Source organism: Caretta caretta, chromosome 13, assembly GCF_965140235.1.
Source record: "Caretta caretta isolate rCarCar2 chromosome 13, rCarCar1.hap1, whole genome shotgun sequence".
Taxonomy (NCBI): domain Eukaryota; kingdom Metazoa; phylum Chordata; order Testudines; family Cheloniidae; genus Caretta; species Caretta caretta.
Window position 1 is genome coordinate 12,638,800 of NC_134218.1, and position 25,046 is coordinate 12,663,845.

General features: G+C 38.7%; 1 protein-coding gene across 1 annotated transcript; it reads right to left on the minus strand.

The window, feature by feature from the left end:
• Nucleotides 1-10,929: 10,929 nt before the first annotated feature.
• Nucleotides 10,930-24,055, minus strand: RAE1 (ribonucleic acid export 1). Its single transcript, XM_048820520.2, has 12 exons — nucleotides 23,893-24,055; nucleotides 22,783-22,879; nucleotides 22,354-22,458; nucleotides 20,766-20,858; nucleotides 17,890-17,976; nucleotides 16,986-17,072; nucleotides 16,596-16,667; nucleotides 15,960-16,067; nucleotides 14,858-14,964; nucleotides 14,700-14,775; nucleotides 13,918-14,112; nucleotides 10,930-12,207 (listed from the first exon to the last, which is right to left on the minus strand). Exons 1-12 carry the CDS (start codon nucleotides 24,039-24,041, stop codon nucleotides 12,121-12,123), a joined length of 1,263 nt encoding a protein of 420 aa, XP_048676477.2. The 5' UTR covers nucleotides 24,042-24,055; the 3' UTR covers nucleotides 10,930-12,120.
• Between the last annotated feature and the right edge of the window lie 991 nt (nucleotides 24,056-25,046).

Genomic DNA, 25,046 nt, shown 5'->3' on the forward strand with positions numbered 1-25,046 from the left:
TCATGGAGAGGCAGCTATTGGGAATCTTCTCTCCTAGCAGAGCCATAGTTAGAAAAGGAGTTGGCAGGGGTTAGTACACCATCTTTACTCTTGTCTTCCCAATGGTGCTGGTCATGGCAACAGCATCACCAAAGAAAGCTAGTGAGGTGGATAAGCTAGGCCAGACCATTGTGATGATGGACCTATGTCAGTCTTGAATGTGACTCAGACTGTCATATGGACCAAATATCTTAATAGCCTCTCAAGGACCCAAGGCCAACCAGGGCTTAGTAAAAGGCTCCAATGAAACAGATTTTCTTCAGCAATTCTCTCTATTGATCTCTTCCACCCCATCCCTCTATATAATCTTTGTCTTTCTTATCTGCTGTCTCTCTTTTATAGTTCAAGAATTAGATAGACAGAGATGTACATTATATTATGAAGCACTGTGCATATATAACTCATGTATATCAAGTCCCTCTTTTGAATGAGCTAAACTGCTTTACCTGCCCCAAGAAAGATCTGTATTTGTAGGTCTGGTTCAGTTTTTGGGGTCTGAATTCTATCTTGACCTTCTGGAATTTATGTTGGAGTGAAAAGATAATGGTTTGGTTCAAGTTTTGGTAATAAAATTATGGGACCTTATGTGTACACAGAAAGTTGCCAGAAGTTTAAGGATTTGAAAATAAGTTTGGGATGGGGAGTTGAGGGGGTTATCTGGCATTTGAGGGTTCAGATTTAGGGCCAGATTCTCTACTAGTGTAATTCCACTGACTTCTCTGCAGGTGTAACTGGTGAATTTACCTCTCCAAGCCACATCTTATTTTACTCAAACTGCCTTGCTCTGCTCCCTAGTATCTTTCCTAGTATCTTACAGGAGGCTGTAAACTAACAGCCAAAGATTTAGATTTTGTAACCCAAACTTTTATAAAACACTGAAAATAACAAATGTTTCCACCTTAAAATAAAAAGCCAAAAACAAAATAAAATCAACCCCAACACAAACAAAAAACCAGTGGAAACAGTTATTTGAAGACAAGTTAACATTTTCTTCCAGTGCTAGAAATTCTACATCCATTGATTTACATTGTGTGAGCTGGGAAATATGAATAGGAAAAAATTGAATAAAGAAAGGCAGAAATAATTGTGACATAATTTTAGATTTTAAAAGCTCGCATTTAATAATTATTACATAACAGGCAAATAAATACTTGTTTACACCCATTTTTTTTATTATGTAGGCTTTTAAACTGAGCCCATAGCGATATCCAAGATGACAGAATATCATCTTTGCACATGCCAAATGTGAGAGAGGTTAGCAGAGTGGAGTGTATCCCTCTGTCCTACCGCAGAGCAAAACAGGAGCTGAAGAAGCATGCAGTCTCATTTCTAGATAAGCCCCATTTGAGCATAATCCAATCCAGGGCAATGCTATTGCTGTTCGCTCCAGCAAAGGGGACCTTGGCAGCCATTACAATAATGGAAGCTGCTACTGCCCTTCCCCTGCCAAGATCAAAAAAATGAAGTGATGTTGGCCACACTTTAAGGTCAGTTGGTTTTAATGGTTTTGACGATCAGTTGCTAAATAGCTTCTTGGCATTAATGTGGGTCACCTTCCATATACGGATAAGCAAAGCAAAGGTTCTAAGCTCCTGGGGGATGGAGCCAAGGCACTTGGAAAACAGGATCAGTATAAAATAGCCACATTTAGAGTTAAGCATTGCAGCACATCATGCAAGTTATCTAATATATGGCTACAAGTGTTACAGGTTATAGTGCACCAAAGCAGCTTCACTGATAGAGTAGGCCCAGCTCCAGTAGGCAGTGGAGACCAATAATTAAAGCAGTAACACTCAGACCTCAGTGGTTCAGGAACCAAATTAGCAACCAATGTTACCCAAGAGCCACAGTAGTGTGAATTCATAGTAAATAAAACAATAGTACTATTCTTATTTAAACAGTATGACTGGGGAAATATTTAGTTTTTATATATACATATTATTCTCACAGCAAAGAAGTTAATAACTTGGTGCAAGTTGATAACTGAATTGGTAATAAAATAATAAAAGCATCCTGATGGGTTACTAACTTTAAGATAATGTGCTGCAAAGAGCCATATGAGACACATTAAAGAGCTATTCATGGCTCCCGAGCCTCAGTCTGAGTATCACTGAATTAGAGCATAAAACTGGAATACAAGATTCCAAAGTTCTACTTCCAGCTTTGTCACTGACTCCCAGCACCTTCAAGTAAGCCACTATTTCTGTGCTTCAGTTTACCCATCTGTAAATTGGAGATAATGCTATCTACCGAAGGGGGTTTGGACTTGCTTATAAAGCACTATGAGTGCAAAGTATGCTAAATATGATCATATTCAAAATAAGCCTGGAATATTTCCTAGGTGATGGCCTTAGTAATTCCAAATGTTTACTCTGTATTGGTTGTACAAACAGATTTCTTTAAAACAGAAAAGAGATGCAATATTCATCAGTGTCAGCTTTCTACTGACTAATTACTCAGTGTATACATTCAGCTAGAAGAGACACTTCTATAATTTAGTAGGAGTGGGCCAGGTAACCTAGGAGCTTTTGTCTGGCTGACAGTCTCTTAAATCAGGTGAAACCTAATCTCTGGTTTGTGTATGCAAGGAAGTGCTTTGGTGTAGCTCCTGTATCAAACACCACTGAAGAACAGATAAAAGGTATCACTAGAGTTACCTCTAAATAGGGAGAGATTACAGCTGCTTTGTATACATATGAGTAAAGGTCCACGATTCTGCTAGTTATAGTAATAGGAAAATGCTGAAGGTTGCCTGCAGAGGAAGAAATAATCGGGTTGGGGGGATTTTTTGAGTTTCTCTTTTTACATCTTTATGATGCAAAAGCCTGGCAAGGGTGTGTGTTTGGGTTTTGTTTTACACCTTGGAAATTCCTTCTTAAATTCTGCCTTTTTTTTTTTTTGCATTAGATTTTTAATTGGAAGAGAGTGATTGAGAGAGGAAATGGTAGGACAGTGACATCAGAGATGCCATATAAGTGAAACATGATAATAAAGAGTGGTTTCATGAACAATATTTTAAATTCGTATTTAACACAACCAGTTGAGAAACACTTGGGAGAAAACCAGCTTTGTTCAAAATTCAAACACCCTTCACTTTTAATTGAACATCAGTTTTCTGGTAGGGTTAGAAGATGCTCTCATCTAGTCCAGTGTTTGTCAAACTCCTTAAAGGCAAGGGATCATTTTCCCCCTCCAAGCTTTGTGAGCCCTTTCTTATCTGCTAATTAATTACAGTCACAGTTTTGCTCTTCTGGATATAGGGATTCAGGCTCTAATGCCTTTTTTGAGCAGCCATGAAGTAGCCCAACTAAGCTCATTCCACTCCAAGATACTGACTAATTTGCAACAGGGGAAAATAAATCTTTTGTACAGAAAATAGAAGGCATCCTCCCCTGGGCATTTAAAACAAATATACCTTCTCCTCTGGTGCAACCTAGTGCACTCCAAAAGCATAAAAATTCAGTTACACTCCAGAAATGTATTCAAGATCAAGAGCTAAAAGCCAACCCTGACAGGGATGGTTTAACAGTAGTTGGAGACAGATATAGAACCCAAAAGCAGGAAAGTCACATACAAAGCCCAACTGGGGGAATATATATAGGAAGTGCCCCAGACCCAATCTTGAGAATCCTTTTTATGAGGATTGTTCCTTATTGCATATTCTCCAGTGCTTTGTCCTGGCCAATTTTATGATGCAAGTGACCTTCCAGAGGCTATTCACTATCACATCCCCCTGAATAACCCTTTCCCCCCCGATATTAAGTCCAAATATACCAAGTTTGGCCTGGGTTTTAAAAAAGCATGGGTTATCAATGTACTCTCAAAGCGCTATTTAGAGTGAAGAATCCCACAACATTTTAAGGAACTATATCCACGCGATCCTAATTTCTGGGGTAAAACACTACATAAAAGCCTGGGACAGGCAATAAATACTGTAGCCAATTAAAACAGCAGCAAGAATGTAGTTACTCAAATTGAAATCTGGGCAAGACTGCAGGACCAATGCCCCCATTCTCTTCTTGCCTCCAGATCTTGAATGACCAAAAACATAAGCTTTATGTTTCATTTGAAAGGAAAGCACCCTGTCCCGTCACACTGTGCTGCAGATCTGATTCTGTTTGGACTGAAAAGGATGACTTATCACTTGGTGATTCACATTCACCACTTGCTGCAGGAGTCTGGTTTAAGAACATTTTCAAGACCATCAACCAGGCCCACAAGTTATCTTACAAACCTAGCAAAGCCGACTTTTCCTTCTCCTGCTTAAATGTGTTAGTTCCCAGCCTAAAGTGGTATAGCAGCAGACTGTAATTAGTTGTTTATGAATTAATATATCTGCTTTTATGGAATGTAGCATATAAGTTTGCAAAGACCAAGAATGATCTTTGTACAATAGCTACTAAGAGTTGTCAAACTTTTAGTGTTCATATATAGTACTTAAAAGCATATTGGCTTGGTTGCTTCAGCTCCTCACACACAATAAAAATCTTGAAGGCCTCAAATGCAGTTTTGGGTGCTCCATATTGGATAGAGTTGATCAGACAAAAAACCCTATTAAATATTTAAGTGATTACTTTATCTGAGAGAGAAAAAACTGGACTCTTCAAAGACCTCAGCTTCATCCACTTCTGCATTCGAAATACAGCAGATACATATTTACATTTTTAATTTCCTACAGAAGCTTTAAGGTACAGTGGGGGTTTGTATATGACAGTCATCCATTACTCTATTTAAAGATTTCCTGGAAGACACCAACAATGGTGCCATCTTCTGGTATAAACAGAGATTTACAACAGCAAGTTTAAATTGAAGGAACTCTTCAGTTGAAGAGCAGAGCATTTATTCAACATAACCAGTCAGCCAGCATGCAGAATTAGCAAAATATGTGCTCATATCCATTGGGTAAATACTTTATGATGCAGCATTAACAATGGGGGTTCCCAAATGGATAGAAAGATTAGCTAGCTTCCTGGTTAAACACATTGCACAATGAAGTTCCACCAAAACAGTTCACTCCTTTAAAATAAAAAAAGAAAGGATTTGTAATTTGTATGTTTTGAGAAGGTATATCTTATGATGCAAGTGAAATTTCATCCACGGCTTAAGTAAACAAAGCCATTGGTTCCCTCATCCTCAGCCATTACAAGCACCTTCCATCCCAACAGTTATGTATCCAAAGGAAGTATCAAATATGTTGCGTTTGAATAATCTGGAAGTAGGACTAATACAACAGACAAGTAGAATATATAAATTGCCTTAGAAGACAGAACAAGCAGATTTGTTATCTTCATCTGGTTACATCTTTTCAGTCCATGAATTCAAAATAACACAATCTAAGACCTGGCTTCAGGAGAGCACATGATTAACTTTAAAAACATATGCTTAAGTCTCATCAACTTCAGTGAGACTAATGCACATGCTTAAGTGCTCTTCCTGAATTGAAATGGTTTCCTGAATCAGAGCCTCAAAGTACTACGTTTGTGATACAAAAAATCAGTGCAAAACAATCATTTTTACTAGGAATGTAATATAAATCCAGGTCAAGATTAGTGTCAATCCTAGCACATTTAGAAAAAAAGATTAGACAGAAAAACAGAGTATCACCTTAATGATAATCACACAATTAACCATATAATTAACAAGGTATATTTGTTATAATTTGGAAGATATTTTTACTAGTTAATTTAAGGTATTTTATGCTTCTTTTCAGAACAAACAACCTAAAATACTACATTTGATAATTAGTTATCATTTAGATGCAGTTCAAAAGGGCATGCCATATCCCAATTTAGGATCATTAGTACAATGATAATCTCTTTCACAAAGCACCAGATCTCTGGGGTGCAAATTCTAAAATACTTACTGCTTAGCCAACTCTCCAAAACTGATAGTAAGGCTATAGAATACCTTAACCTTTTTTCAATATGATAGTGTAGTCAAATACAATTATGAAATTTGCAAATTTCATGTTTACACCTTATAATAGAAAAAGCTGGGGAAACGGGTGATTGGAGATGGACTTTGTAGCCATTTACATCTACAGCTCTACTTCACATCCAACCAAAGTCAGTAGCAAAAAAAATAAAATAAAATAAAAATAAAAAAAGAACTTCTCTATCCCCCTAGTCTATTTTCCCTAAGATTTCGTACCGTTAGCACTCATTCAGCTCTACCAACAATACCAATACTGGGACAACAAAAATACATGAGGTGCAAATGGCTGTGGTCATTTTAAGCACCATACAGCATAGACCTTTTGAGCAGGGTTTGACAAAGAGCCTTAAAAAAAAGCCAGTGACTGCCTGGGACATTGTCTGCACTCGGTTTCTTCCCATCACTGCCACTCCTGGATCTGAACCAATGCTGGCGATGGGGTGAAATTTCCGCAAGAGAGTGTCTTACAGTGATAACTTTTTAAAAGAACACTCAGCATAAGAAATGGCAGGTTTGGGACCCAAGATCGCTCAGTCCTAGTGATTTTTCCTTGTCAGGCAACTCTATGCAAAGTAGAGCTAGTCAGTTTTGTTGTCAAAACAGTAACAAATTTTGAAGATTTTTTTTTTTCCTTGTTAGAAGTGTTTGGTTCTCAGTGAAGTTTTCCTTTTTTGATTGAAAGACCAGAAATTCTCATAAGAAATTTAATTAGCATTTTCAGATCAGCTCTAATGCAAAAAGTTTAGAGACACTATTTCAGTTACTGTTCCTGGTAGTGAGTCGTCATGTAGTACAATCATAAATCCAAATGAGAGTCAGATAAATATATCAGTCTGGTTGCATCAGGTCTGCATGTTTGTTACCATTAACTTTGCCTCTGTATGACATACAGGAATATTTCTTCTGTTTTCCCACTCTAAGTCCTGCCATTCTAATCCCATGATTGCATAGGGGCATGCTGTATAACAAGACTATAAAAGCAAGATTCGACCCAATAATTACACAGGAGTGTCAATACTTGAAGTCTAATCTTTAAGGATGGCTCATGATGTCCTTTAAATATCAAGACTATTACAAGTGGATTGGGTACATGCCATCCCCCACCAAAATCAAACTTTGTAAGATTTTTTTTTTTAAAAATACTTTTGGCACACAACTGCACATGAAAAATACATGGACTAATTTGAACACAGATGCTATGATTTCACATATAAATATGCAACTTCTCAACTTCCATGTGCTTAATTACCGGATTTGTGTGCACAAACATGGCCATTGCATATGGTAATTAGACACAAATAAACACACCATTAAAACAGTAAGCAAATCTGGTCATGTTCTTATGCCAACTGTTTTAGTTTTCTAAACCTACTTTATTAATTAACATCCTTAAATAGCAAAAGTTCAATTCCCTAGCCTAGGTAGTTGGTCCGGTCGCTTTTGTGAGCTATTACCAGCAGGACAGTGGGGTGGGAGGAGGTATTGTTTCATATTCTCTGTGTATATATAAAGTCTGCTGCAGTTTCCACGGTATGCATCCGATGAAGTGAGTTGTAGCTCACGAAAGCTCATGCTCAAATAAATTGGTTAGTCTCTAAGGTGCCACAAGTACTCCTTTTCTTTTTGCGAATACAGACTAACATGGCTGTTACTCTGAAATCTCCACACACTCATCACTTCCTTTGCTTGCTGATTAACAGGGTTGTTGTATGTTCCTAGATATATTTCTTCTGTTCTTAGAATTTGAGCAATATAAACAGACAATATAGTCATATAAAAGTGAACTCAGAAATTTAAATTAGGTATTGATCTATTTAACTTTAGATACAGCCCACTTCCCTCATATATATTGGCCAGAAATAAATACCATAGTATGCTGTGAATGGGTAAGTTTCCATATGTAATGTTGAGTTGTATGTGAATAAGGTCTTCCTACATGTGTGAACTTGCATAGAGTACGGATCCAGCTGTGTGTATTTTAGATGACGACCCCACAGCACCTCAAGCTGTAGTAACATATTGCCAAGGCATTTTTCTAACCTTGGTAGTTTGGATCCTGACTTTGTCCTCATAGTTAGATCTATCCAATATACCAAAGTGCATAGGAAAGCAATTGACAATATTTCTTCCTAAAACTTAACCTGAACAACTGTAAGTGTGATGGCTAAATATTTTTGAACCTTTGCTGATGGGCAGAAGACATGAATTCCTACAGGAATCAGTTTTCGACACGTTAACATGCAGCTAAACTGCCAAGCAAAGGGAGTATCACTGTTGGTTCCACACACCATAATGAAAATATAACTTGGCCAAATTCACCACTCACATAAGCAGTCACAATTCCATTTAAGCTAGTGGAGTTGCACCTGCTTAGCCAGTGACAAATTAATTTCTTTTCTATATTTACTAAAATGTGGCTATTTGAACAAGGAATCAGATTTTTAAACTCTTAACAAAAGACAGTACATTCAGCTTCTCCCTTTTCCCCTGCACAATGGTACCAGCGGAAGTTGCACACACAGGTCAGAATAAAATATTTTGTCATCAATTATTACACTTAACCTTCATCCACATTCGTGGAGTAATGTTGTATCCCAGAAGCACATATGTTGCAATAACTCATAAAGTGTCCCTCCAACTATGCTGTTTTAGGACATTGTCACCTACGCACATGTATACAACTGAGCAAAAAAAAAAAACATAAAAACATTTTTTCTATATTAAAAATGTGGGGTACAAATGTACTCCAAACGTGTTGCACTGTTATCCTGTCTTTTTAGTAGTTTTATGTACATGTTTGCTTCAAGTGAGTATCTTGCAGCATAATAATTAACATTTGCTAACAGCGGTACTGCATATAGTTACCCTAAAGCAGAAGGCACTCCAGGGAGGTTTGTCCTTTCAAATTCAGGCTTGTTGGGTATCCCCAACACAAAGCAGAATGATGCTGGCTCTCTTTGCCTAACATTCTTGCGGAGAGTTTTTATCTAGGTATCGTGGCCCTCCAAATACTGCAGACTCAGGAGATTCTTGAGGGGACTTGTGTGTGTTGCGCAATTCAAGATGGCAAATGAAAAGCACAATATTCTGACCATATAAAAATGATTTGCAACTCTGAATGCAAGTTGTCATGAGATGACAACATATTAGGTGATAGTGCCTTTGTGCGAGATTATGTTGACAGTTGCTCTGAGAAGGAAGACCATGTTTCCGTTGATTGTTCATCAAGTTAGTCTTCAGCCAATTAGGATCTTGTGTTCAGTCCTGGTACAAGATCGGATGAAATGTAGTGTGGGATACCTTCTTCACCAGTATTCAGCTTACTGAAGATCTACTTAACAAAAATTTGACCTATGCTGGAACAATCCGATGAAACAAGATAGATATACCCAATGAGATGTATCCACATAGCAACAGAGAAACGTTGTCATCAGTGTTCGGGTTTGCTGGGCTACTCACCCTGGTTTCCGAAGCTCCAAAGAAGGGCAAGTCAGTAATAATGTATCAAGACAAGGCTGTTGGAGGAGACAAAAAGAAACCCCATCTAATTCTCCACTACAATGACACTAAAAGTGGTGTTGATAACGTGAATCACCTTGCAAGAATGTACTCCTCAGGTGCAAGATAAATAGGTGGCCAATGGTTCTTTTCTTTAACATGCTTGATATTGCAAGTTTCATCATTTGGGTCTGCAACAGTCCTGCTAGGCACCACGCTTACCCAAGACAAAGGTGCTTGTTCTTGTCAATCTAGGAGAACAACAACTTGTAGATACAAAGAGAAGAATCCTTGATACCTGTCATCTCACCATGCCCATCAAAGCAGCACTCTCGTCCTTGCCTCCCACAAAAAAAAAACAGCCACCACGGGAGCACCTAGAAAACTTGACAGTGGACACTGCCACATTTGTCCAAGGTCAGCTGACTAGAAGAGCCATAAGCAATGAGGGGAATTAATTTATATGTGCTGACCACTCCACATCGATGCTGATGTGTGAAAACTGCATATAGGCTTACACTGAATAAGACTCCTATTAGTTCTTTCAATTTGATAGCTAAATTTTTTTTTGCCTAAAACATTGAAGAGTTGTTGTTAGTTTCTGAATGCATTTGGGGGACAAAAGTCCTCCACAACACAGTTAATGTAACTTTTTTCTCAACATTGGATTAAGTTGACCTTTAGCCTGCTCAGTACTTGTTGGCATTCATAGCATTAATTCATCTGTAGAAACTAGAAATATGCTTAGCACGGATTACAATACTATTTTTCTTTCAGAAAACGTATGCAAACTTAAAAAATGACATTCAACAAAATAATAACTGCTTAAGCAAACAACCAGTCACTGCTAAAACAGTTGGAAATTCTCATCTCTATTACAAAAAGAATGGGAAACTACTCCATTCTGTGCACTTGAAAACTAAAACCAGACAAACATAGCAGTACAGGGTAGAAACCTATCTTGGATAATTAAACATAATAAAGAGCACCTCTGAGAAATAGTGGCATATTGCATGATTATTCCTCAAAAATGCAGCTAACAGCTGTTAAATCAACACTGCAAACAGAGGAGCACCATTGAGCAAGAGATTTTGATGATAGCATGATTCATTTGTACCAAAAACATGCTGCCAGGTGGTTGGCTGTTGAGATACCAAGGAACTTGATTAATTCCATTAAACAAAAGGCCTTTATATTTAACGAACTAAGAGGAGTAGCGTTGAGACAAAAACCACAGGAATGATTTATAATGAAATGGCAAGTGGCAAATGAGGTAGATTTCCAACTCAGGACATTTTTTGTGCAACTACATTTAGCTGTTGCTTTAGTTTTAGAAGAGAAACCTGAAATTGCATCAGGCCAGCATGTTTGTGCTACATTTCCAAAAGTGGCTTCTTGGCCTTTCATTGCATTCTGTTCATATTATTAAAGGAGATTTAGAACTACTGAATACTCAAAAGCATTTAGTAAAAATTTTATTTTAAATGTAGCTATGAATCAGTAATCACAAGTGTTACAATGTATATTTTTACAGAGATCTTTACAATAAGACACGTCTTTGTATACATGGGGGCCCCATTTTTTCCCCAAAAATAATACTCAAAAGGAATAATAAGCAGTCAGCTTCAAAAAGAAAAAAACTTTGGCATGTGTACAACATTTAGTTAACAAAAATAAACAGTAGCAGATTTGAGTCAGAAAAAACCCACATCATTTTTGCTTAACTTCACAGCACTGTTTAGTCAGGGATGAAACCCACCTGCACTATAAACTATCCAGTATTAAAGTGATCAGCCTTATTTCAGCCTGACAAAAATGTTATGGGGAAATTGGTGGCACACTGAGTTAAAAGAACAGCCTTTCAACTCTGGAGACAAACATCTGGGTGATCAAACAGTTTAGGCCACAAGTGAAAAATCAGTTTGGTGGTCACATCTTAACCATTAGCTGTCTGTCCATGTTACTGAACTATATCACCTGACGCAACTGGCAGTCTCTGCTTAGGACTGGGATAAGGAAGGGCACTGCAAGTTAGGACTGAAGTACACTGTTGGAGTACATGGAAAGAGAAAAGGAGAGTTTGCACAAGGCCCCTCTGTTCTATGTTGGATCTTCGTCACTATTATTGGTCACATACATAAATACCAAATTAATCCAAACCCTGCGGAAAACCAAATTTGCAATGCCTTTCTTTCTGCTATACAGTCGCTAACGCTTCTATATTAAAATCAGAATGACCAACCCCCTTTGAGACAAGTTATTCATAATTCCCCAAATAGTTAAAAGAAACAGTATCTGTACAAGTTTTCCAGAACTATTGTAAATGTACATATTTTATTGTAGTAACGGTAAAATATTGGCATAGACATACTTGCATTTCTAAACAGTAGAGTAATACCAGTCTTGAATTTAGAGATTTTACAGCAATTACTGCAGAGGAACAGATGTATGGTAAGTCATCCTGCAAATATCAGACGCTCCTGTACACATCAGAATACATAATTCAAATGATGTTCTCCAGCAAGTCAGAATACACTTTGGTATTATTTATAGGCTTTCCTGCTAAATGTTAGCGATCCAAAATTGACAACTGCAAGGGAGTCCAGTGGCAGAAAAGTACTGCTGTAACACCAGTCAGAATTATACACATTACTTCTTATTCCTGGGCTTTAACTCTTCTGCTGCATTACGCAGAAAAATGTAGTTTTTCTTTTGTGGATTATAAAATTCGTGGCCCTAAAAAAGAGAAAAAAAGTTAGCTATATTTATCTTATTCAAAGTATCAACTTAATCTTGAAATACAAGAAGCTGAACATTCCGTCAATTCGATTTAGTGAGACTTTATGATTTAAAAATATGGACTTTTAAAGATCAGATTTACTATGCAACCCAGGGGAAATATTGGTGGGTGTGCACTATAATTAGAAACAATTCACTAAGCAAGGCAACTTTCAAAACAGGTCTTTAAGCTTAGAGTGAAGGAACATTCCTTAAACTTTTGCTTCACATGCAAAATTCAAGAGAAGTAAAAAGATTGTTCTAGACAGGGATAAGAATGAAGAGGGGACATTATAAAGATACTACAGCCTTACTGTACATTCTGTCTTTTGAGCCAAACAAAAGAGGGCCAAATTTTCAAACAGTGAAGCGCAGGGTCCACACACAATTATACAATTACTTTTATTTATCAATTGTGAATATAAATCTAGTATTCCGCATGTGAAAATGAGTAACTGTCAATACTTATTTGCATATACAAATGCAAAGTGCACACACCCATTGCAATATCATGAATAATTCATGTCTTAAAAGGCACGTAAGATCTTAGGTCTCTTTGAAAATCTGGCTCTCTTTTCTGGCATCTGGATTTCCTTGGTTTTCTTTATTCAGACACTGACATTAAAATTATGCATTGGGTTGTAATAGTTAAGTTATGGACTTTCATTCCTTGAAAGAAAAATGGAATCTAGAAGGGAGACTTACTGCCTACCAACTCAAGTTTCACTACTAAATATCAGTTCATAATCTTCAGATCTGAAAGATCAGTTAGTTCATATAAGCCAACGTGTCCCATTCATGCAAGTAAAAGGCTTATGTCTTTGACTGTAACAATAAAAGTAAAATTATAGTGTTTCTCATCCAGCAGGACCATAAAGCACATTAGTAAATTTAACTACATACAGATATCACTTTATCTACAAATGAACTCCTGAGATGTGACATGCCACTGTTCAAGAATGAACAGCAAATCTCCAACAGTTTACAACAGGAAATGAAAGATACTTCATCAAATTTAAAGTACAACACAAGGTATAATAGAAAGAATAATGCTACTGTAAACAACTATTAGTATTGGTTAGATTTCAACCTTCCTTTTTTCAAACTATTAATTGTATTGTCTCATTCTGTGATTCTATCAGGTCTCAATATCTTCGCACCGAGTGCATACTGGGAAGACCGACCTTAAACCATCACAAAGGAGCTGTAGAAAGAGGTATTGGAAATTAAATACATAACACTCACCCACTTGTTTAATAAAAGTAACCATGTCCCAGCATGTTTTTTAGCAGTGCTCTAGGTGTGCTCTTTGGAAAAGATGCAGTATCAATTTTACTTATGGTATGATCCCACGGTATTCTTCCCATTAGCATTCACATTTGGAACAAATTCCTAAATCAGGTAACTATGTTCAGCCTATATTCAGTTGGGTAAGGTATTCTTTGTTTCTTGGCTTAAACAACTATGTACTGATTCTGTGCTAAGTTTCATCTGAAAGGTGGCTAAAGTGATCCCATATCAACCTATTCCTAATCTCCCGAGTGTATTTAGAAGACTTTATTAATACCTGTAAAGAACTTTGAGACTCTCAGATGAAAAGGACTACTGAAATATTGTCTTCTTAGTTCACAACCACTGATACGAATTTTAAATATTAATCCTTCTTACCTTGGACCAGTCGTAACTGGAAGCATATGCAAAAATATTCCCATTATGGTTAAAACAACAAGCAGATATCGGCTGGTCAAGCTGTTCTGATGTTTTTAGCTTTGTTCGTGCATCTTTATCCCAAAAGCTGAATCTACCATCAGATCCTACAGTTGCAAGGGTGCCATGGGCAGGATGAAATGCTATCCCATTTACCTGCAGTTATACAAACCATCACATAAAACAACCAACAATAGACAAGATGGAGTTTTACACTGCATATACTGTAGTCAGTGAGTGTAAATATATTATGTGCAGATTTACCTAATTTAAATTAAGACTAGTTGCATTTTAGTCTTGACAATGCATTTTTTGCCAAAAATCATTTGTTCTTCCTGACCAGGTATACTTTAAATACAAATTCCCATTAGAGAACACAGTAATTCCCTTGGTGTTGAACAGATTCTTAAGCAGAGGCTTAATGAGTACTATGTTTTCCCATAAACAAAAACTTGGGTACAGAAAAATATATTGAATGCGTTGTCCTAATAAGTCTTAATAGAAAGTCAGCCAAGTTGTGGGTTTTTTGGTTGTTTATAACAAAGGGCAGAATACTTTGCCTACTCCTATTTTAATATTTGCATATAATTTTTCCTCTAAGCATAAGCAAAAGAACACTTTAGGTACAAGAAAAGGTCAAAGAAAAGAGCATTAATGCTAGATTTCATACAAAATTGTTTATTATGTGTATGTAGCTTCTAACTGCACTACAAAAATGATGCAATGATGTGCTGAATACTTACAGCATAGATATCCTGAGGTGCAGATGTGTTTGTTCCATTGGAGCGATGACATTTAAAAGTGAAGTTATCTTTGGCTCTGAAAAGAAAGATATTCCTTCACATTTTCTTAATTTCAAAATGAACAATATAATGCAGAGTGTTTTAAAAATCACACTTACGGATTTGGTGGGTTGATATAGTGAATCGCTACCCTTCCTTCTATACTTCCAAGGGCAAATCCAGTAGGTTTGTTCACTTTGTCTTTAAAAATAGCAACACAGCGATGCTAAATTTGAGAAAGATACAGAGCATTTTAGACAGAAGCTTAAGGCCAGATTTTCTAAACATTGCCTCTCTATGGGGGCACAACTCACTGCATGTACTAACACCACACGGAGAAAAGCACATACAATATTAGAAAATGGGTCAAAGCCCCTCTGAAAATTTGGACCTGAATATCTACATTTCTGAATTCACTTGGGGATCAGTAGTAGACATTCCCTCAAAACGAACACAACAGCTTTCCTCCTTCACCAAGGAATTACACATACAAAAATCTTTTGCATATTAGGTGACATGACTGAATTTGAAAGATTTCTCAAAATTCCATGTCCCAAACTGTACATTAATATAGTGAGGAAAAATTACTATATTCTAGCAAGATACCATCAATCCTGCTTCTCTGGAAGAACTACCTGTTATACAATACAGCACTGTATTAGTCTTGTTAAGAACAAACAGGAAGAAGGGAGACAGACATTTTGGACCAAAATTAAAAACAATAATGAAATTGAACTGTGAGCCTGATCCTGCAAGTCTTCCTCTCCACAGGTGCCAAAATGTGCTTGCAATGGGTTTGCAGGATCTGTCCCATTAAGCTGAACTGTAAAGTTTTTAGTATTTAACTAAAATAGTTCCTGATTTTAGTTGTAAATATTCAGATATATTTCATTAAAATATTGTAATGCATAGTCTTTCACTGTTCCTTATTCCTATAAAGAAAGCCAGTCAAATTACTTCATTTGAAATAAATCTTAATACATTTCTTAATGCCATGTGTTTTCAAGAAACCTTTTTCAGTTGAAGTCATCCACTTGGAAGGAGATATGTACAACAGAGTTGCAGAATATACACCACATTGAAAGTCTAAGTGTATTCAGGGGCACAAACTATACGGAATGGAGAGAATGTAGTTTTAATTTTTTATTATTTTTAAGAATCTAAACCACCATTTTATATGCTGCATTAATAAACTTGTAATAAATATAATTAATGATTTACCTGGTGTTTCAGTGGAGATTCTATTCTTCTAAATTCAGAAGGCTGATTCTCCAACTGGTATACTATCAAACCCCTTTCTGCAGTTGCGACAACTGCCATGGGATGCACCTGAACAAGGAGGAGAGGGACTGGTTGGAAGAGACTAGGCTACGTTAATTTCACAACAGAGAATTTTATCTCCTTCAAGTTACTTATTTCACCCAAACCCCTCAAAAAGTCAACTCAAAGGAGCAAGACTGTTAGTTCTGGTAGAAGGTGACCCATAGGCTGAAAATTTTATCTGCAGAATAGGTACAGCAAGGGCAATAGTAGCACAGGCTTCTTCCAACATGAAGCATAAATTCTGATATGGGCAAGGAAGCAAGGGCAGTTCAGTTTCAGTGTCAATTCTATTTTTGGCCCCTCTCCTCTTAATGCCAAGAAGGCCACTACTAGTGCTTCATAGGAAGGGAATGTCGATCCACCTGGAACTAGACTGAGACCAAACAGCTGTCAAAGAGTAACTTTTATTTAATAGTAACCTGGGCTGGTTTCATATGACCTAGATATCATGGACTTTGAAGCCATTAATCCTCTGAGCAAACTAGTTCCCACAAATTTCATTTTTATGAAACAGGAGTTTATTGATTGGCTTACCACATCAGCACAGTAGCATCTTTCAGGCAGCTGTAATGTCATCATAGGAGTTGGTGATCGTGTATCCCAGAACTAAGGAAAAAAAGAAAATCAATGGATTTAAAAGACTTGAAGAATTTCTTTTGCCATCAAATATACCATATAAGCAGTTAGAAATATTGGAACTGATTACTTTAGCACAATGGGCCTGGCCACATTTTCATTTTAAGTTGTTTACAACTGGCCAGAGGGGGATAAAACACATTTTCTTAGGGCTAGAAATTATCACCAATAAAAGTGACCTCTTGATTTTTTAAATTAGTATATTTCAGCAAAATTTATAGTAAACGCTTCCAGTTTTATGTATATTAGCATAGTATAAAACCCATTTATCAGGTACAATTTTCATACCTTCAAAGTTTTATCCCAACTTCCTGTCATCACACAGCTATAGTTTGGTGCTTTAATCCAATGGACAGTCTTAACGGGGGCTTCATGCTGAAGGAAAACAACCAAGAACAATGCACATACGTTCTTTTAAAATAACAGCCTGTATCACTTTTTGGTTGTGTACAGCAAAAGAATGGTACAAAGGCAGGATATAAATGTTTATTAAATCACCACTACAACCAAAATTTGTATGCTTCACCACAACTAAACTATAAGAAAAGAGTGAACATTTTCACTTATTTAATTTCACATACCATAGAGACTTTACATTAACAGAAATAAGTGTTTCATATTAGAGTAAAAATATGCACTGAAGTTGAATGTAGATATCAGATTCTATTAACAGTGCACTTATGAAGTCAATACCCTCATGAAAGAGAACTCAACAATTACATATAAGCTCTGTTTTCCTACAATCTTAGAGTTCATCCAAAATCTATGTAAAAAAGACTGGAGAGCAGAACAAACTATCAGTGAAACAGAGCAAGAAAGCAGCACAGAGGACTGGGTAACTGAAACAAAGAAAGCGAAGTGGAGCCAAAATGAGGTGGAGAAGCAACAATGGGTAATCAAAGGAGGAATCAGTCTGCAGCTGGGTGCTACAGTGAGGCCATAAGGGATGGGAAATCTCTTGGGGGCACACAGGACTTTTGCCTAAGATTTGATTTAACTGGATCCCAGTAATCATCAGTTACGGCCACCTTAAAATTTAGCTAGCAATTTGACAGGCACCTTCCTCATCTAATTGGAAAATGTTGAGTGTTATTTTAAATTGACTAGTAAAGATTCCTTTTTTTAAAGATTTATTTAAAAGAAGTGATGCTTTAGCATCTCTCTTGAGGGAAAGAACTTGGGAGTTACTTACCTGTGCAATTTGTATGGCCTGGTTACTGTTGAGATCCCACATTTTAGCGGTTTTATCACAAGAGGCAGTAAATACTTTACTCCCATCCTAAAATGAGAGAAAAATAATTCAGTTTCATAATTTTAAAAGATTAAATATTAACTGCACCACAGTACATGTAATTTTATGTTTGTAATATCCAATACCCATTAAAGAATTGCTGGGCCTGATTCTTCACTGCCTAGTACTTGTGTAGTCATTTAATAAAATGGGTATGTATAATAATACTATTCTGAGAGTATTTGCATAGGAGTAAGCGACTATATTCGGTGCAAGGTGACCTACTCCTGGGGGAATTCTGTGCCACTCACTGCGCGTGTACAGAATTCATGTCCCCCGCATAAAAATGACTTTCTGACAGGGAAGCAAAAGGAAGCTGCAAGAGCAGTCACGCAGCACTCCCTAGCTGCACAGATACATCATTTCAGGCACCTGGAGCAGCTGGCAGAGAGGTAAACGATCGCAGGTTGGGGACACCCCAGCGAGTGGCTACTACTCCGAGTTGGGATCAGCTGATAGTCCTGGCTGGGCTGGAGGCAGGAGAGGATGAGACTTCTTTCCCTGCATGGAGTGGCTGGAGCCATGTCAGACCCACCCCCAGAAACTTCCCCCAGCTGCAGGAAGCTCAGCATCCTCCCCATTTCCTGCCCCCATTGCTCCTCAGCAGTGGGGGGAGGGGTCACCGTAAAGGGAGCTGCTCCCCCATCTGCCCAATCCCCATGTATCTGGACCTCTCATACCCAGACACCCCTACCAAGTTTCACCCTGTACACTGAGAACCCCCCTAGCCCTCCACAACTGAACCCCACCCCACTGAACCTCAAACCCTGCATCTGGAACCCCTGCACCAAGGCCCCCCACCTCCGGAGCCCCAACCATGCACCCAGACCACCCCCACTGAACTCCTTGCACTCAAACCCCCACCCTGGTGAGCCCCACCCCTCTGCACCACCTGCGCCCCCCCATCGAGACCCCCATACCATTGATCCCAAACTAGTTGCATCCAGACCCCCACCCCACCATGCCCTACTCCCCCAGACCCCACTGCTGAGACTCCCACACCCAGACCTCTCCGCTAAGCCCCAACCACTTTTACCTGGAAACCCTGCAGAGTCCCATTGCCCCTGCACCTGCCCCACCCCACCCAACGAGCCTCTGTGCATCCAGATTCCCCCCCCCACACACACTAGACCCCCAAGCTGCCTGCACCCAGATTGTCTCACACAGAATCCTCTTACCCCACATCTGGATCCCCCCCCACGCTGAGCCCCTCCACATTTGGATCCTGCCTGGTTAAACCTGCCTGCCCCATACCTGGTGCACCTGGCTCCAGAGTGTTTCTGGGGCAGGCCCAGGCCTTGTGCTGTGTCAGAGTCAGGTGCAGCGTCACCACTGAGTCCATGTCCCAAAGGTGGGGGGTGGGGAGGCTGCAGGGTGATCTCTCACCTTCGTGCAGCCAGTGGCCTGTGCTCCCCACTGCCATGCTGGAGACTCTGCATTTATTTATTGACAAATTAAACTTGGAGAATATTGCAGAATTTTAAAATATTGTGTGCACAATTTTGAATTATTTGGCGCAGAATGCCCTCAGGAGTAAAGATAATGGAGAATCAGGCCAATTGTCCAAAAAACAATCATACAAAACAGCATTTTGCCTAATGTTCATTATCTGAATCACTCTCTCAAACGTTATGTACTGTTTGTCACTACATTTATCTGAATTGACAAACACGTTGAGATTGCTATCCAGTTGAATAGACTGATACTGTCCTGTTCTACTGCTTAACAGCAGTCCAAAATTCTACTTCATACCTTTCTCCTAATTGTTTTCTAGTCTTATAAATATGCAATGCTTTTTCTAATCAAAGAGTGGACACACAAGATAAGATGCCCCAAAAAACTGAGAAGCATCTTAGATCTCAAAGGAATGGCATTTTATTTTTTTTAAAAGAGGATAGCGAACAACATGCCAATATTCCACTGTTTTCCTTTTTCCAATACTTACAAAATACTGCACAGAAGAATATACTGATACTAGTATTTACTAACTTTTGACAAGTGTTTTAATTGGTCAAATCATAACCATGCAGTTTCAAACTGTCATAATAGTCTACTCATGTAAGGAAGTCTCACATATTAATTTAAACAAAACCCTAAAAATAATTTACATTCATAGACCAAACTGTGAGAGAAAAAACAAAGAACAAAAAAGTGTTGATCAAAACTGAAAGAGCACAAAATTCAAACTATGAACGGGAATGAAACAAAACATTCTGCAATTATGCTTAAAATAGTAAAAAGAAAAGGAGGACTTGTGGCACCTTAGAGACTAACAAATTTATTTGAGCATAAGCTTTCGTGAGCTACAGCTCACTTCATAGGATGCATTCATGTAGCTCACGAAAGCTTATGCTCAAATAAATTTGTTAGTCTCTAAGGTGCCACCAGTCCTCCTTTTCTTTTTGCGGATACAGACTAACACGGCTGCTACTCTGAAACCTGTCATTATGCTTAAAGTAGTAATATTCTAGGGTGAAATTCACTCCAGTACATAAGACTTATGGAAGGCCTTTTGTACTACCACAAATTATTGAAAACTGTACTAGCTATTAACAGCTTAAAACAACCTCCTACCATTGCATCTGCACACCCAAGTAGTAGTCTAATTTATTAAAACAAACGAACCATGAATTTAGACGACAAAAATCTATGCTACAATTTTAGGATTATCTACATTTTAAGTCTGTGTGTGTTTTGAAACTAGAAGTAAAGATATTTGTTTTCTGGATAAAGTTATCAATTTCTTTGAAAATACTTTTTGAAACAAAGGAACATACATCACTCCAACACACATCTAGCACAGGCCCTGTGTGCATCTGCTGAGCTTTCGGAATTGTCTGTCCATTATCTTGAACTTCCCAACAGCGAACCTATGAGAAAAGATGCACATATCAATTTAGTAATATAGTACTATTGTTTACGTACCCAGGAATGTGCTAGATGTCTCTCAAAAACAAGGCAATGCCTCTGTCCTGAAGAACTTACCCTTACTTAACACACTGAATTTAGATGGAGGGGAAGAAGGGAAGAGGAAAGGCAACAGTTACAATCATACAATTGCCAATCATAACCCTTTCTGATTTTGCCTTTGATGTCAGCAACACAGAGCATTTCCTATATTTACCAGTGTACATTTAACTGTGGATAATCCTTTTTCAAATTGTACCAAGGTTTTGGCTTAAACGATGTCTTGTGGCAATGAGTTTCCCAGATTAAGCACTATGTAAAGGAATGTTTTCTATCAATTTCTTTTACGTTTACAATTTCACTGAATAGCCCATTACTTTTGTATTATGAGAAAGGAACGATAAATAGGAGCACCTATTAAGAATTCAAATGCTATAGAGATTCATGATTTTTTTTAATTACTGAAAACATTCAGAAAAGCCATTTACTCCCTTCGCTCAATACTTGTTGTTTAATCTAAATTAAACTGGGAACTGCAAGATCTTTGATATTGGACTGAACTTTGTCTAGTTCAGGAGACCCCAATCTTTTAATAGCATGAACATCTTAACATTGAGATTGACTTGTGGACCACGTTCCCTCCCATTCACAATTGCACAGACGACCTCACCTCCTACTGGAAATCAAATAGCATCCATACATAAACTACACCAACTTTTCACTTTGAAAATGAAAATTAGGGAACTATTCAGGCGGGAGCCAGCACCGAGACTAATTCACTGTGGACCGCTGGCTGTCCACATACCACAGTTTGGGAAAATCTGCATCTGCTGAAATTCCAATCTCTTACAACAATACTCTGAATCATAACCTGTATCTGCATAGCATACAACAACTGCCTGAGGAACAGATATGGAGAGGAGGGGATTATTTTCTTCTGTTTAGTGAAAGTAGCAGACAAATGTAACAAATACATATGCTACAGAGACTAGTCCTCTCTACAGATATACAAATTGGACTAGCCGTTATAAAGCACAGAATCAAGAAGTAAAAGTCATTCCCTTGAGCTGAAGTTTAAATGACACTATCAGCTTGAAATGCTGTCAACCTCAAAAAATTTATTAAAAGTAATTTCGGGTACTACGCCTGCCCTTTGCTGATTTTCATGTTTACAGAACCATATTTCTGTTTTTTAAAAGTTATTTTCTGTGCCCTAGAGCTATACAATGACACAAAGAAAATAAGGGAAAAACTGACTTTTCAGATGAAACAACAAAACTTGTTTTAGGCAAACTTCTGTCAATTAAATAAAGGAAAATGGGGGAAAAAAGCTCTTTTCCTCCAATCTTTAAACTCCAGCAATCTTAAGTATAACTTGTAACAAGAGTAGGTAAGTATGTATCAGGCTAAAGAGATTTAAACTGTCCTTTCTACAGACAACGCTCATTTAATACTTACATCATTTGCCCAGGATCCTGCAATAAGGAAGTTACCCGGCAATGCTAGGGGACTGAAAGCTAAACAACCAATGCTGTCATCAGGTGGAGATGTAACTTCAATATCCTGTAAAAAGGCCAAAAAAACAAAACAAAACCCCAAATATTTATACATCATAGAACTTAACAATGTGTCTTCTAGTCATAGTGCAAATTAACAAAGCACTGAGTTTTGCAAAATAGATAGTACATGAAAAAAGTATTAAAAGGGCATATTAAAAAAGGATATTCATACTGCATTTGATAACAAACCCTGAAACTTCTCAATACTTAGGAAGAATGAGTTTGGGGAAAGAGAGAAAATAAATAAATACATGATCATGTTCACTCCTAATTCATGGAAAGGAGATTGCCTGATACCCACTGTTTACAAGTAGGTTAATACAAGTACCTTCATGGGGTTGTGATTATCTGTTGCTGTATTTCCAAACATGCTGGTACCACCAGCTCCAAACCCTGAGGTTGATCCAAACAAACTCATCTTGGCCCTGCAAATGACAAGAACGCCCATTAAAAGCAACAGACCTTTATTTGGGGACATAGGAAGTGTTGTACCAAATCAGAGTGGTCCATCTAATTCAGTATCCTTTCTCTAACAGCCAGTACCAGATGCTCTCTAGAGGAAGGTGCGGGGGAAATAAACAACACAGTGGATAATTATAAAATAACCTGCCCACAAAATAAGTTTCTTCCTATCCCTGTCAGAGATTTAACTTTTGTGTGTGTGTGTGTGTGCAAGATTCTGCAATGCTTATTCAGCTCAAGTGTCGGCCTTGGCCTCAGCCTCACCCTCATTTTCCCCAGAAAAATCTGATTTTGGAGGGTCAACAATTCCTCCAATGAGCAATAACTACGCACAGATCATCTTAATCTCATTGGTTATGTCTCTGCACAAGCCCAGAGAGCTTTGAAAAACCTTGCTACCTTTGTCTTTCTTATTATTTATGTTAATAACAGTATTTTTGCTCATGCAACACTCCAAACACCCTTTGGAAACAGAGAAGAAACTTCATAAATAAAAGCTGTTACATTGGGGAAGCGTACACAGGGAGAGGGAGGAGGATACTTTCTAATCAGGTAGGACCATTTGCTGAGGCCTGTATAATAAACATTGACAGGTCAGCAGATGGGGGAGGGTGTAAGATCAATTGTTTCAATCAATTTACATGTCTGAGGAGCAGTTTACATTGAGGCAGGGAGCGTTAGGAGGGGAAATAGGGGCACTAGGGCAGGGAGGAAGGAGCAGTTGTTGGCTGACAAGAGAGAGCTGGGGCCAGTTGCTGGGGGATGGGGCCAGGAGGCAGCGGGGCAGCTGCTGGGGGCAGTAGGGAAATAGGGAGCGGCCGCCCGGTGCCCATCGGGAGCTCTCCAGAGGAGAGCGGGCCAGCGGCGGATGTGGAGGGAAGGGGTGCCAGGCAGGGAGGCGCTGAGGGGGGCAGGGGAGGTGCTGGGCTCAGGCACCCGACTAGGCCTGCCCCGGCGAGGGCCACTCCGCACTTACCCAAGAGCCGGGTGAGCTCCTGAGGGAGCGTGAGGCAAGGAGCGCGCTTCGGGCGGGGAGCAGGGCGGGACGAAAGCGAGGGAGGCAGCGGCGCGGCACCACCGGCTCACACACGGCCGAGCCGGAACAGGCCGCTTCCCACCGCGCATGCGCTAGCCGGAGCTGAGCTCACAGAGGGCGCCTGCGCCTGTTCGGGAAAAGAGGCGGGGCTGACTCTGAGCTGGGCCGAGGGGGGCACCAGAGGGCTGCCGGACATGGGATGGTGGGGCGGTAACGGGGTCATGTGACCAGGCACATCGCACGCTCACCGGCCTGTGGTGTTGCGCGTGTTAGCGAGGCCCATGTAGCAGAGGGGTGTGGGCAACTCTCTGCTGTTTTTCTCCCATCAAGAAGGAGAACTGTTATCATGCATTTAATTATACCAACTTCTCAGGGGGACGCCCAAAGACAAGAGGGAGGCACCAGCTAAAAAGGTGCATCTGATCACTTAAATTCTCTTCCCAAAAGGCTAAACAAACCTTTAAAGATTACAAAGATGGAAACATACTTAATGAAAATGTACTTAAATAATTAACACCTTCTGAAGAAGAATGGACATGTAATACACTATGTTGGGATGGAGGAACAGGACCAACTGAGTTTGCGATGTTTATATCAAGCAATATAGGACAGGAAATGTGCTACATCAGTTACCAGCTAGAGAAAAGTGGAATTTTAATGATCGTAAGAATTTATTACAACTACTGATTAAACAAAACACCAGTGCATTAATTTTCTGGTCTAGGCTATTTTTGTAGCTAGACACTTGAAGTGATGCAAATGACAGAGTGCCACAATGCAGCAGAACTAAGGTACAGTATAGTAGGTAGAAAGAAAAAGTGGTTCTCTTTTAAATAAAAGAACAAGTGATGTAGTCTACAGACTTTTTTCTTTGTCAGGTACTAATTTGATGTACTATACCTTAAATTGCAGTTCTATGAAAAGTAACTGTAGCAACAGCACGTTCTTATTCATAAATTCATGGATTCCAAGGCTAGAAGGTACCACTGTGATGCTTTAAGCTGACCACCTGTATAACACGGACCATAGAACTTCTACCCAAATATTCCTAGACCATATCTTTTAGAAAAGCATCTGGTAGAGTCACTCTCTCT

Coding starts and splice junctions, on each gene's coding strand:
- RAE1 (XM_048820520.2), bottom strand. CDS start 24,041: ATGCGCGGTGGGAAGCGGCCTGTTCCGGCTCGGCCGTGTGTGAGCCGG. Junction 17,073..17,889: donor AGGCCATACAAATTGCACAG/GTAAGTAACTCC, acceptor GTTTTCCTTCAG/CATGAAGCCCCCGTTAAGAC. Junction 16,068..16,595: donor GATGCTACTGTGCTGATGTG/GTAAGCCAATCA, acceptor CTCCTTGTTCAG/GTGCATCCCATGGCAGTTGT.